The 12,976-nt window shown below is 43.2% G+C and overlaps 1 protein-coding gene across 1 annotated transcript in view; it reads right to left on the bottom strand.

Annotated features, from left to right (window-relative positions):
* Window positions 1-12,976, bottom strand: part of LOC133537299 (unconventional myosin-XVIIIa-like) — a 45,155-nt gene that overhangs the window by 21,831 nt on the left and 10,348 nt on the right. Inside the window, exons 2-3 of the mRNA XM_061878307.1 lie at window positions 10,368-11,448; window positions 3,490-3,577 (exon numbers count right to left, since the gene is read on the bottom strand). Coding sequence (XP_061734291.1) covers window positions 3,490-3,577; window positions 10,368-11,369 — 1,090 coding nt within the window. The 5' untranslated portion in view covers window positions 11,370-11,448. The remainder of the gene's footprint in view (window positions 1-3,489; window positions 3,578-10,367; window positions 11,449-12,976) is intronic.

Genomic DNA, 12,976 nt, shown 5'->3' with positions numbered 1-12,976 from the left:
TGTGCAGTTTTCTTGAAGGACTGTGTCTTGGATGAAGGTGCACTGTGACAGACTTGTGTTAAGGGGGAGAATGCTGCGTGGCCAAAACCTGCGCAATGTTTTTCACTTAAGCAAATATTTTCCCAATGCGAGCAGCCCTTACAACTTCTATTGTATTTGAAAAGGGTAATACTATTATAATTAGCCTTTATCGTTCCTCCCCTAATGCAGTCTTGTTGGCCAGTGAAAACTCCAAAGACGGCAGTTGTGATGGTATATCTTTGTGGTTGAGCCCCTCGTCCCTCTCCCACGTGCTACTGTGACTGGATAGATGACTTCAACTTGTGCCACCCGCAAAAAGACAAAACTAAATATAACTAATATGATTTTGTCTTTGTCAACATTTTTTTCTTGTTTTATTTGATCGACTAAACCGTCAAGTCCATCATTGTTTTAGTCAACGTGCATATGTCGTGATTAGTTTTCATCCTATTTTAGTCAAGGGAAATTAGGTGGTTGATGCCAAAAATGTCATGAAAATAAAATAAACACTGGATTGATACGGTCTTTTTAAATGTAAAGTGTTGTCTTTTACACTAATTTCAATGACATTCACAAGGGTTAAAAACAGGCCATGGTCCATCATTTTCACACAGCCATAAAGGTTGCCATGGCAAAGTCTGCCTCATTTGTAATGACTCCGCCTTTATTGCGGACTTTTGTTTTTTCTCCCAAGATGGCGCCGCTGTAGTGGCTGCTGGTGGAAGGAGCTTTGTGCCCTTGTGTCATCCTTGTGTGTTTCCCTCTTCTTTTCATGTGTTTTTTTTCCTTTTGGTTGGGGACCCTTTGGGACTGTGTGACAAGGGGTGGCACTTTCCTCACTTCGGTGGTACTTTTTTGTGGACTTCTGGATCTTCCTCCCGGGAGCCTCTTGGCCACGGAGAGCAGCTGTTGGGTCTCTGCCACATCAGAGTCCATTTGGAGAGACTGGAGGAGATGCGGATGAGGATTCAGGGCTGCGAAGCTGGAAAAAGCTTCACAGTGTCTTGGCTGAATGAGCAGGTATCGGACACCTCGGACGTATCCTCGCTCATCCATGCGGACTGGACACTGGCCGAGAGTTGGTGGGCGGCCGAGGGTGGAGTCGGCACTCTTGGTTGCTTTGTTGGGTCTGCTCCCGTCTCCGACCATGCTCCCTCCATCCCAGCAGACGATGGCGTGGAACGCCGCAGAGGCCACCACAGTTTATATGTTTCTTTTACTTTTTATTCATAGCTGTATGTAGACGTGTCTGGTTGCATCAGCTCTGCTCTTTTAATGTCTTTAATGTGCTTTGTATTCTATGATGTTTGATGTATCCCTCTTACACACATGTGTATGTGTGCTATGGCTATGAGTTCTTTTTTTCTTGGCCTCAGTCTGGAACCCCTCTCTAGGGGAAGTTGGCAGACCCGTCAGCAATCCTGTTCTGTCTCCCTTTAATGTTTGATCCTGCTCTGTCCCCCTTAATGTTTGATCCTGTTCTGTCTCCCTGTAATGTTTGATCCTGTTCTGTCTCCCTGTAATGTTTGATCCTGTTCTGTCTCCCTGTAATGTTTGATCCTGTTCTGTCTCCCTGCAATGTTTGATCCTGTTCTGTCTCCCTGCAATGTTTGATCCTGTTCTGTCTCCCTGCAATGTTTGATCCTGTTCTGTCTCCCTGTAATGTTTGATCCTGTTCTGTCTCCCTGTAATGTTTGATCCTGTTCTGTCTCCCTGCAATGTTTGATCCTGTTCTGTCTCCCTGTAATGTTTGATCCTGTTCTGTCTCCCTGCAATGTTTGATCCTGTTCTGTCTCCCTTTAATGTTTGATCCTGTTCTGTCTTCCTGTAATGTTTGATCCTGTTCTGTCTCCCTGTAATGTTTGATCCTGTTCTGTCTCCAAGTAATGTTTGATCCTGTTCTGTTTCCCTGTAATGTTTGATCCTGTTCTGTCTCCAAGTAATGTTTGATCCTGTTCTGTCTACTTGTAATGTTTGATCCTGTTCTGTCTCTGAGTAATGTTTGATCCTGTTCTGTGTCCCTGTAATGTTTGATCCTGTTCTGTCTCCCTGTAATGTTTGATCCTGTTCTGTCTCCCTGTAATGTTTGATCCTGTTCTGTCTCCTTGTAATGTTGGATCCTGTTCTGTCTCCCTTTAGTGTTTGATCCTGTTCTGTCCCCCTGTAGTGTTTGATCCTGTTCTGTCTCCTTGTAATGTTTGATCCTGTTCTGTCTCCCTGTAGTGTTTGATCCTGTTCTGTCTCCCTGTAGTGTTTGATCCTGTTCTGTCTCCTTGTAATGTTTGATCCTGTTCTGTCTCCTTGTAATGTTGGATCCTGTTCTGTCTCCCTGTAGTGTTTGATCCTGTTCTGTCTCCCTGTAATGTTTGATCCTGTTCTGTCTCCGAGTAATTTTTGATCCTGTTCTGTCTCCGAGTAATGTTTGATCCTGTTGTGTCTCCTTGTAATGTTGGATCCTGCTCTGTCTCCCTGTAATGTTTGATCCTGTTCTGTCTCCTTGTAATGTTTGATCCTGTTCTGTCTCCCTGTAATTTTTTATTCTGTTCTGTCTCCTTGTAATGTTGGATTCTGCTCTGTCTCCCTGTAATGTTTGATCCTGCTCTGTCTCCCTTTAATGTATGATCCTGTTCTGTCTCCCTGTAATGTTTGATCCTGTTCTGTCTCCCTGTAATTTTTGATTCTGTTCTGTCTCCCTGTAATGTTTGATCCTGTTCTGTCTCCCTGTAATTTTTGATTCTGTTCTGTCTCCTTGTAATGTTGGATCCTGCTCTGTCTCCCTGTAATGTTTGATCCTGTTCTGTCTCCCTGTAATGTTTGTCTGCTCTTGAATGGGATTGTGCTGAAAATCTTAATTTCCCCTCGGGGATTAATTAAGTATTTCTGATTCTGATTCTTATGCACTTTCTTCACCTTTACACAGGGTGGGCGTGTCCAGAAGTTTGATGGGAGAATATGAAGAAGAAAGGTGCCTAACTGCAAGGATTTAGACGAACACTTCGGCGCAAACAGGAGAATAGGGCCCTTAGTGAACAGCTGTATGAAATGCATTTTATGACTGGGGTATGGTAGGTGCTTGAGTGTACTGTACAGTATGTGTTCACTTGTGGTCAGTGGTCTTCTCCAACCACCCGTCCTGCATGCCCAAAACTATAAACCTGAGGAAATACTGCTATTCATTGGTAAACAAAACTGAAATCCAGCTTTGCACTAGTATGAACATGAGCAAACTGCTCTGTGAATTTAAAACCCCAGTTGTTGCATCTTAGTCCCATTACAAAATCCCAGAATATTTCATGTTATAGGTTTTATATAGATACATATCCTTAAGATCACATATTAACATTGGACTTCAAACTAAAAAAGAAAATGTCCTTAGTTTTACTCCATAAGAAAAATTGGTTTTGCTACAGATAGTGTGTATCATTTGCAGGTACCATAGGTACCGGTACTATTTGTAAATGATCTTACCCAGGGAGAAGCCCTCCTTGTGGACCAGCCAAACTTTCTCTGAACCATACCAAGCCTGCTCAGTGGCTATCTGCTCTTCTGTCTTTACCTAAATGGCAAGAAGACAAAAGCAAAGGCATCATTTGTGTACAAGACAAGTCAAATATGTCCATGCTAAAGGTGGATCATGCAATGGTGGTGTACTCAAAGATCTTTCGGAAGGCATTGTTAACAGAAACTAAGGTATCACTGTATTATTGACTAAAATGATCAATGCGTTGATGGAAAAAGTGAATAGGACACGCTACTGTACATTGAGCAAGTCAGAGGAGATAGCACAATAGAACATAAGACTGTGAATAGTGATGGAACAGGTTGGGTGACTTTCACTCAGACAAATCACAGCTCAGACCTGGGACTGTTTAGCAGCAGCATGAGATGCCGGAAGTAGAGCCAAAGAATCCTCTTCCACGGATCCCTTTGCCGGCAAAAAGAGCTTTAAAGTCATGTATGAACAAAGAAAATAAAGTATACTTAAAAAATAGACATTTTAACTTCGAGAGATACAGTGTGTGTGTATATATATATATATACAAATATATGTACACACACACATATATATATATATATATATATATATATATATATATATATATATATATATATATATATATATACAGTGGTGGTCAAAAGTGTAGGTACTCGTGTAAAGAACATGATGTCATGGCAGTCTTGACTTTCCAATCATTTCTACAAGTCTTATGTTTTTGTGATGTAGTGATTGGAGCACATACTTGTTGCTCACAAAAAACATTCATGAAGTTTGCTTCTTTTATGAATTTATTATGTCTCTACTGAAAATGTGACCAAAGTCAAAAGTATACATACAGCAATGTTAATATTTGCTTCCATGTCCCTTGGCAAGTTTACCTGCAATAAGGCACTTTTGGTAGTCATCCACAAGCTTCTGTGCACATTTTTCACCACTAAATTGGTGCAGTTCAGCTAGACGTGTTGCTTTTCCGACATGGACTTGTTTCTTCAGCATTGTCCACACCTTTAAGTCAGGACTTTGGGAAGGCCATTGTAATACCTTCATTCTAGCCTGATTTAGCCATTCCTTTACCACTTTTGAGGTGTGTTTGGGGTCATTGTCCTGTTGGAACACCCAACTGTGCCCAAGACCCAACCTCCCCCCTGATGATTTTAGCTTGTCCTGAACAATTTGGAGCTAATCCTCTTTTTTATTGCCCCATTTAAAGCACCAGTTACATTGGCAGCAAAACAGGCCCAGAGCATAATACTACCACCACCATGCTTGACAGTAGGTATGGTGTTCCTGGGATTAAAGGCCTCACCTTTTCTCCTACAAACATATTGCTGGGTATCTTGGCCAAACAGCTCCATTTTTGTTTCACCTGACCACAGAACTTTTCTCCAGAAGGTCCTATCTCTGTCAATGGGATCAGCAGCAACCTTTTGACGTGGCTTAAGTGTGGCTTCTGGAGCAAGGGCTTCTTTCTTGCATGGTAGCCTCTCAGTCCATAACGATGCAAAACAGGCTTGACTGTGGACACGAACACCTGTGTTCCAGCAGCTTCCAATTCTTTTCTGATGGTTCTCGGTTAACTCTTGATCATGCTGACAAATTTTCTCTCAGCAGCAGGTGATAGCTTGCGTTTTCTTCCTGACGGTGGCAGTGACAAAACTGTGCCACGCACTTTATAATTAAAAACATTTGTCTGCACAGTTGCTCTTGGAACCTTAAGTTGCTTTGAAATGGCTCCAAGTGACTTTCCTGACTTGTTCAAGTCAATGATTTGTTTTTTTCAGATCTGTGCTGCGTTCCTTTGACTTTCCCATTGTGGCGTTTGTAAGCGAGTCTAATGACTGCATCACATGAGCCCTATTTAAATGTGCTCAGAAAAAATCAACAGGTGTTGTCAATCATAATCACTCACATCAAGTTAAGAGGCCATTACATGAAGCTAATTTGATTTAATTGTAACTTTTCTACATCACCAAAATTGATCGTGTATGTTGCTGTATGTATACTTTTGACCCAGCAGATGTGCTCACATTTTCAGTAGAGCCATAATAAATTCATAAAAGAAGCAAACTTCATGAATGTTTTTGTGAGCAACAAGTATGTGCTCCAATCACTACATTACAAAAAAAAAAAAGAGTTGTAGAAATGATTGGAAACTCAAGACAGCAATGACATCATGTCCTTCCCAAGTGCATGTAAACTTTTGACCACGACCGTGTGTATATATATATATATATATACGTATATATTTATGCCGCCCCTGACTGCACGTCAGTCTGGGGCGGCAGGTGAGCAACACAAACACAGCCAGTGTTTCCTTGTTTACATTCCCGAAGGTGAAGCTTTACTATGGAACAATGAGCGGAGCTTGCGTCCTCCTACAGCTGTGGACTCTCTAGCCTCTTCCCACCGGAGACACTGGCGGTCACCACACCCGTGGCCACACCCCTCCGACTTTCAGGTACCGTATTATCTCACTAAAACACTATCAACACAATAAGCAGATATGGGATTTTCCAGAATTATCCTAGTAAATGTGTCTAATAACATCTGAATCACTCCCACTGCCCTTGCCTTTTTTTTTCCTAGTCCTTCACTCTCACTATCCTCATCCACGAATCTTTCATCCTTGATCAAATTAATGCGGAAATCCTCGTTTTCTCGGTCTGAATCGCTCTCGCTACTGGTGGCTATGATTGTAAACAATGTTCAGATGTGAGGAGCTCTACAACCAGTGACGTCACGCGCACATCGTCTGCTACTTCCGGTACAGGCAAGGCTTTTTTTATTAGCGACCAAAAGTTGTGAACTTTATCGTCGATGTTCTCTATTAAATCCTTTCAGCAAAAATATGACACTATGGCAAAATAATCAAGTATGACACATAGAATGGAGCTGCTATCCCCGTTTAAATAAGAAAATCTCATTTCAGTAGGCCTTTAACTAATCACACACAGTACGTGAAACTAGGTGAGCACATTTGTGCCACGCTCACCATCATCACCGATGCCCCACAGGGTTGTGTGCTAAGCCCTGTGCTCTTCACCCTCTTCACACATGACTGCATAGCCTCTTCAACATCCAACCTCACTGTCAAATATGCTGGCGGTGCTTGGACTCATCAGTAACAAGCATGAAACAACAGCTGGCTTCAACAACAACTTGGTTCTTAACACTAACAAAACCAAAGAACTAATTGTAAAGGAAAGGGCAGAAAAAACACCCTCCACTTCTAATTAATAACAATCTCGTAGAAAGGGTCAAACAATTCAATGTTTAGGGGTGAACATAACAGAAGATCTATGCTGGGACATGAACACTGCTTCTACAGTCAGAAAGGCCCAACAACGTTATTTCTTTCTAAGGAAACTAAAATGCGCAAACATCGATAAGAGAATTACACTCCAAACCTTTACTGAGTGTTGTTAAAAGGAAAGGCCATGTAACACACTGGTAAAAATGCCTTTTTTGACATGTGTTGCTGTCATTACATTCTAACTTCATGATTATTTGCAGAAAAAAGTATGTTTTTCAGTGTGAACATGAAATAGCTTGTGTTTCCAGTCTATTCAATTGAATATAAGTTGAAAATAATTTGTTGTATTCTGTTTTTATTTACCACACACACACATTTATGTATATATACATGTACATACACGTGTATATACATATAGATATGTGTGTATATTATACATATATACATATATAGATATGTATATATATATATATATATATATAGAGAGAGAGAGAGAGAGAGAGAGAAAGAGAGAGAGGGAGAGAGAGAGACAGACACACACACACGTATATATACATATATATATGTATATATTGTATATTTGCTTGCTTAAGGCTGTCCATCGTATCCAATGAGGACAATCCATCTCCATGTTTTGTGAGTCCTCATGTGGCTGACCAGTCCTAGCCGTGATCCACATGATGTGGCGCAAACAGAGCAGGTGAAGGCACTGATTGGGGGTGCAGGTGTGGCAATGGCTTCATGCCTTCTTTGACACTTCCTGGCTCGTTGATCTCCTCAGTCCTCCTCAAGCTTATAAACTCCTTGTTGGAGTAGCTGCCGCCAGGTGGAGTGTTGGGCTGCAGTGTCCTCCAGCTGGGTGGGATTCAGGCCGCATTTCTTCGTGACAGTCTTCATTTGATCTTTATAACGCTTTTTGGGGCCTCCTGCCAAGCGGTGACCAAGATGAAGCTGACCATGAAGCACCTTGCGTGGCAAGCAATCTTCTGGCATCCTGACAACGTGGCCTAGCCAGTGAAGTTTGTGCTGGGTGACTGCAGCCTCCACACTGGTGCACTTGGTCTTGCAGAGTATTTCAGTGTGAGGACTCTGTCCTTCCAGGATATCCCGAGGATGCATTGTAAGCACATGATGTGGAAGGCCTCCAGCATCCTGAGGTGGCGGCTGTACAGCTGTAGAGGGGGGGTCGTCATGACCACAGCTAAATAGATTGCTACCTTGATATGTAGCTTAAGGTCTTTGTTCTGGAAGACCCTTCCCCTGAGTCTGCCAAAAGATGCCAATGCCTACTTGATCCTGTTTTCAACCTCCCTGTTGATACTGCAATCGTCAGAGAGAAAGCTGCCAAAGTATCTAAAAGAGTCCACTAGTGCAAGTGGTTTATTGTTGATGGTGAGGGTTGGTGGATCACAGTGCTGCTATAAATAGTTGGTTTGCGTTAGTACTTGTAACAATGTCACTAATACTTAAATAAAATAAATAAATGATAAATGGGTTGTACTTGTATAGCGCTTTTCTACCTTCAAGGTACTCAAAGCGCTTTGACACTACTTCCACATTTACCCATTCACACACTGATGGAGGGAGCTGCCATGCAAGGCGCCAACCAGCACACATCAAGAGCAAGGGTGAAGTGTCTTGCTCAGGACACAACGGACGTGACGAGGTTGGTTCTAGGTGGGAATTGAACCAGGGACGCTCGGGTTGCGCACGGCCACTCTCCCCACTGCGCCACGCCACTTGGTTAATATTCAAGTCATGAAATGTAAATGGAGTATTGTTGGCGCTATTTGGATGGTTAGTTATTGGATTTTGTGGGCGGAACACAGAACCTCCCATTGGCCCCGCTTGAACTGGATGGGTTTTTTTTATGATTATTTAATATTTAAAATGCATTTAAAAAAAAAAGGTTGATTCTGATTGTTAAGTTAAATTGAATGTACCACTGATAGTCACACATACACACTCGGTGTGCTGAGTTTACCCTCTGCATTGGAACCATCCTCTTGTTCCACCCCCTGGGATGGTAGGGAAGCAGTGAGCAGCTGCGGTGGCCGCGCTCGGGAATCATTTTGGTGATTTAACCCCCAATTTCAACCCTTGATACTGAGTGCCAAGCAGGGATAGGCAAAACTCCCAAAAAAATGTGCAGTTCCCCTTTAACTCTAAACCAGTGTTTCTTAACCTTGTTGGAGGTACCGAACCCCACCAGTTTCATATGCGCATCCACTGAACCCTTCTTTAGTCCATCCATCCATCTTCTTCCGCTTATCCGAGGTCGGGTCGCGGGGGAAGCAGCCTAAGCCGAGAAGCCCAGACTTTCCTGTCCCCAGCCACTTTGTCCAGCTCCTCCCGGGGGATCCCAAGGCGTTCCCAGGCCAGCAGGGAGACATAGTCTTCCCAACGCGTCCTGGGTCTTCCCCGTGGCCTCCTACCGGTTGGACGTGCCCTAAACACCTCCCTAGGGAGGCGTTCTGATGGCAACCTGATCAGATGCCCGAACCACCTCATCTGGCTCCTCTCCATGTGAAGGAGCAGCGGCTTTACTTTGAGTCCCTCCCGGATGGCAGAGCTTCTCACCCTATCTCTAAGGGAGAGACCCGCCACCCGGCGGAAAAAACTCTTTGGGCCGCTTGTACCTGGGATCTTGTCCTTTCGGTCATAACCCAAACCTCATGAACATAGGTGAGGATGGGAACGTAGATCAACCGGTAAATTGAGAGCTTTGACTTCCGGCTCAGCTCCTTCTTCACCACAACAGATCGACACAGCGTCCGCATTACTGAAGACGTTGCACCGATCCGCCTGTCCATCTCACCATCCACTCTTCCCTCACTCGTGAACAAGACTCCGAGGTACTTGAACTCCTCCACTTGGGGCAGGGTCTCCTCCCCAACCCGGAGATGGCACTCCACCCTTTGCCGGGCGAGAACCATGGACTCGGACTTGGAGGTGCTGAATCTCATCCCAGTCGCTTCACACTCGGCTTTGAACGGATCCTGGCTAGATGAAGCCATCAGGACCACATCATCTGCAAAAAGCAGAGACCTAATTCTGCAGTCACCAGTCAGGAGTTTTGTGAAAAATAAAAATGTTTTGTTTTTTTTCAAATTCAAGACAACGTTGTATGTGTTTTACTAGTGCATGAACATCACCTTGTTTAAAGAACACCACCAACACAGTGCGTGAACTCACAACACATGCAAATCAGATGTAAAATTAGTGGGAACTCCGTTTGGGTGGTATTCATAATATGCCGATGGGGAGAAGTTTTTATTTACACGATGAGTCGGGTGTGTCTAGACCTCCGCGGCGGAGGCTTCCGACGAACCCCTGAGCCCAACTCACTGAACCCCTAGGGTTTGATCAAACCCAGGTTAAGAACCACTGCTCGAAACTAAACAAAAGTGATGCCAATCCACATTTCAGTTCTTTTTTTTCCCCCTAGTGAAAATCGACAAGAGAACCGAAGAACCGATAAAGAACCGAACTGTTACGCAGAAGCCAAAGTGCAAAATTGTTATCAACTCCCATCTGTAATTAACACAGCACATTAAAAGGAGTTAAAGAGATGTTAAACTGAAAGCATCTTACATGTCTGGCATCCCTTCGAAGTTCCTGAGTGTTCCTCAGCCAGCAGTGGCTCAGCTCACTGAGCTCCAGGATGGGCTGCACTTTCAGCCGCACCGTGTCACCTGACTGGCGGATCATCTCAACTATCTCATCACGGGTCTTGTTCTCCACGTTGCACCTGTTTATCTCCACCAGTCTGTCACCTGGCACCAGACCGAGTATCAGATCTTTTGTGCCTGCACCTGGTTCAGCAAAGTGGACCACCCGCCTGTAGACTCCTCCATCTGGGCTGCGGTCTAACATGGTGGTGCGACGCAAGGAAAAGCCAAAATCGCCGGTGTGGCGACGTTGGAGCACCAGCTCCCGTGTTTCAGGTGCAACTGGTGCAACAAGAGCTGGCAGTTGCAGCTGAGCAGGGAAGGTCTTGTGAACGACTTGAGGAATGCAGACCTGTCTGATGGTGGGCTTGGTGGTCTGCTGGTTGAGGCTGTGTTTGCGCAGCATGCTGAAGACTTTGCTCTCCACCTGTGGGGATGGAGCAGTGGAGTTTTGGCCCGATGGCGTAGAACCCTCTGAAGGGCTCTCTTCTTTGCTTTTCTGGGAAAAGGAAAAGCGTTTCATCATCTGTCCCACCTGGGATGAGTTTTGCTTTGCCATGGAGCCGAAGTGTGCGACGCGATCTCGAACGGAGTTGCGATGTCCATCCTGTCCTCCTCCATCAGCCTTCAGGTCGTCACACAGCTGCTCATCCAGAATTACAGCGCTTCTATTGCTTATGCCATCGGATTCAATGTCGGTAAGCGTGAGGTCCGAGCTGCTGGCAACTTTGATTGGAATGGGGTTGGATATCTCTACTTTGTTCTTGGACTCACGCTTGGCCTCTCTCTTCAAGTTGAAGAAACCACGCCGCATGCTCATTTCCTCAAGGCTTCTCAGTTCTGCTGCAGACATCCTCTCCTTCTTGTCTTTCTTCTCCTTTCTTCCCGATTCCCTCTCCTTATCCTTTTTCATCAGATTGAACATGTTGATTGATATGCCGAGCTGCCCGTCGATGCGGTAGCTTTCTTCTTAAAGAAATGTCCAATACTTCTGACCAGATCCCCTGAGGAAAGAAACATAACAAAAGCTTACTTGTCAATCACAAAAAGGAACATTCAGATTTGTACACAAAACTCTTAATAATTTAGGGTGCATTTCTAATGTAATGACTATGTTTACTGTAAAGCAAAACTCACAGCGAAAATGCTGTCATCTATTGAAAAAATACAGTTTAAGTATAATTCAGACGTCCATCCATCCATTTTCTACCGCTTGTCCCTTTCAGGGTTGTAGGGGTCCCCACCTCATCGCAGGCCCAACACAGATAGAAGGACAACATTCACACATATTTACTGTTATTATTTTACACTTGAAGAAACAATACCTCCATGCAAATATTACAGCACAATTACACTTTCTCTTGGAATTCATCTCTTATTTAAAAATTGCACTTTTGAATGAAGTTTAATGTGGGTTGATTGGAGTGGTCCCTAGTGTGTGAATGTTGTCTATCTGTGCCAACATGAGAGGGACAAGTGGTAGAAAATGGCTGGATGGAGTGGTATTGCAGCCACCTGCAATAACAATATGTTATTTGCTATATAAATGATAAGAGAACTTAGGGCTAGGTGATATGGCTACGTATCACGATCTAACTTTTTTATATTGGTCAATATGGAAAATTATCGATAATTTTTCTAGCCTTTGGAAAATATGGACCAGTATAAAAATATATTAAATGTTTTATTTCATATGTAACCTTCCTTTGATTATAATCCCCTCAGCTATCAAGGCAGAAAGGAAATGTCAACAACACAAGCATAGAAAACACTCAATCAATGTAAACAAAATGACAACATTTTAATGAACACTCAACAAGAAGCTCTTTAAATAAAGATCCAAAAATAAGGCATACTGTATCTAAGAAATGCCTACTAAAGTCGAACAAAATAGTGCAAAGTGTGAAAATGTAAACCTGAGAAGAATACATTTGTTGCATGTTTACTGGCAGAAAGTTAGGTTGTCTGTAACATGTTTTGGAAAATCTTATTTAAGTATGGACATGCAGCTGTAGTTTCCGTACATCTGAATAGGGAACAGACGCGGGATGAAAAGAAAAGATGAGTGTCATACTGTCAAGGTGACTTTTGCTGTTTTATCAACAATTCATTGGCTCTCTGCATTCTGACTTTCTCTTGTTATGCAATTCACAGACAGAAAAATGGCGCGACCAGACGTGATGGTTGATACTGTTACACCATTGGCTGTTGAGCATGTCCCTCCCATTGTTGTTTTGCTCAGACTGCAAGTGCCTTGTTCATGCAACCAACCATGCTTCATTCTTTACCTTTTTTCACACCCACCACAAAAGAGAAAAATATATCCAATGTTTTATCAAACCCATTTTTTTTATTGAGGTCATGTCTATCACGATATATTTTGATATCGTTTTATCGGCTCAGCCCCAACAGAACTATTTCAATACATGTTAAAAAGGCTCCTAATTTGGCTGCTGACATATGTGGTAAAATAGTGCGTCATTTCCACATGTATTCTTTTCTCAAAACTATTATTAATGTACCGTACCTTCT

Source organism: Nerophis ophidion, linkage group LG18 (assembly GCF_033978795.1).
Source record: "Nerophis ophidion isolate RoL-2023_Sa linkage group LG18, RoL_Noph_v1.0, whole genome shotgun sequence".
In the NCBI taxonomy this organism is placed as follows: domain Eukaryota; kingdom Metazoa; phylum Chordata; class Actinopteri; order Syngnathiformes; family Syngnathidae; genus Nerophis; species Nerophis ophidion.
The sequence above is the reverse complement of the archived record's forward strand: the minus strand, read 5'-3'. Positions and strand labels throughout refer to the sequence as shown.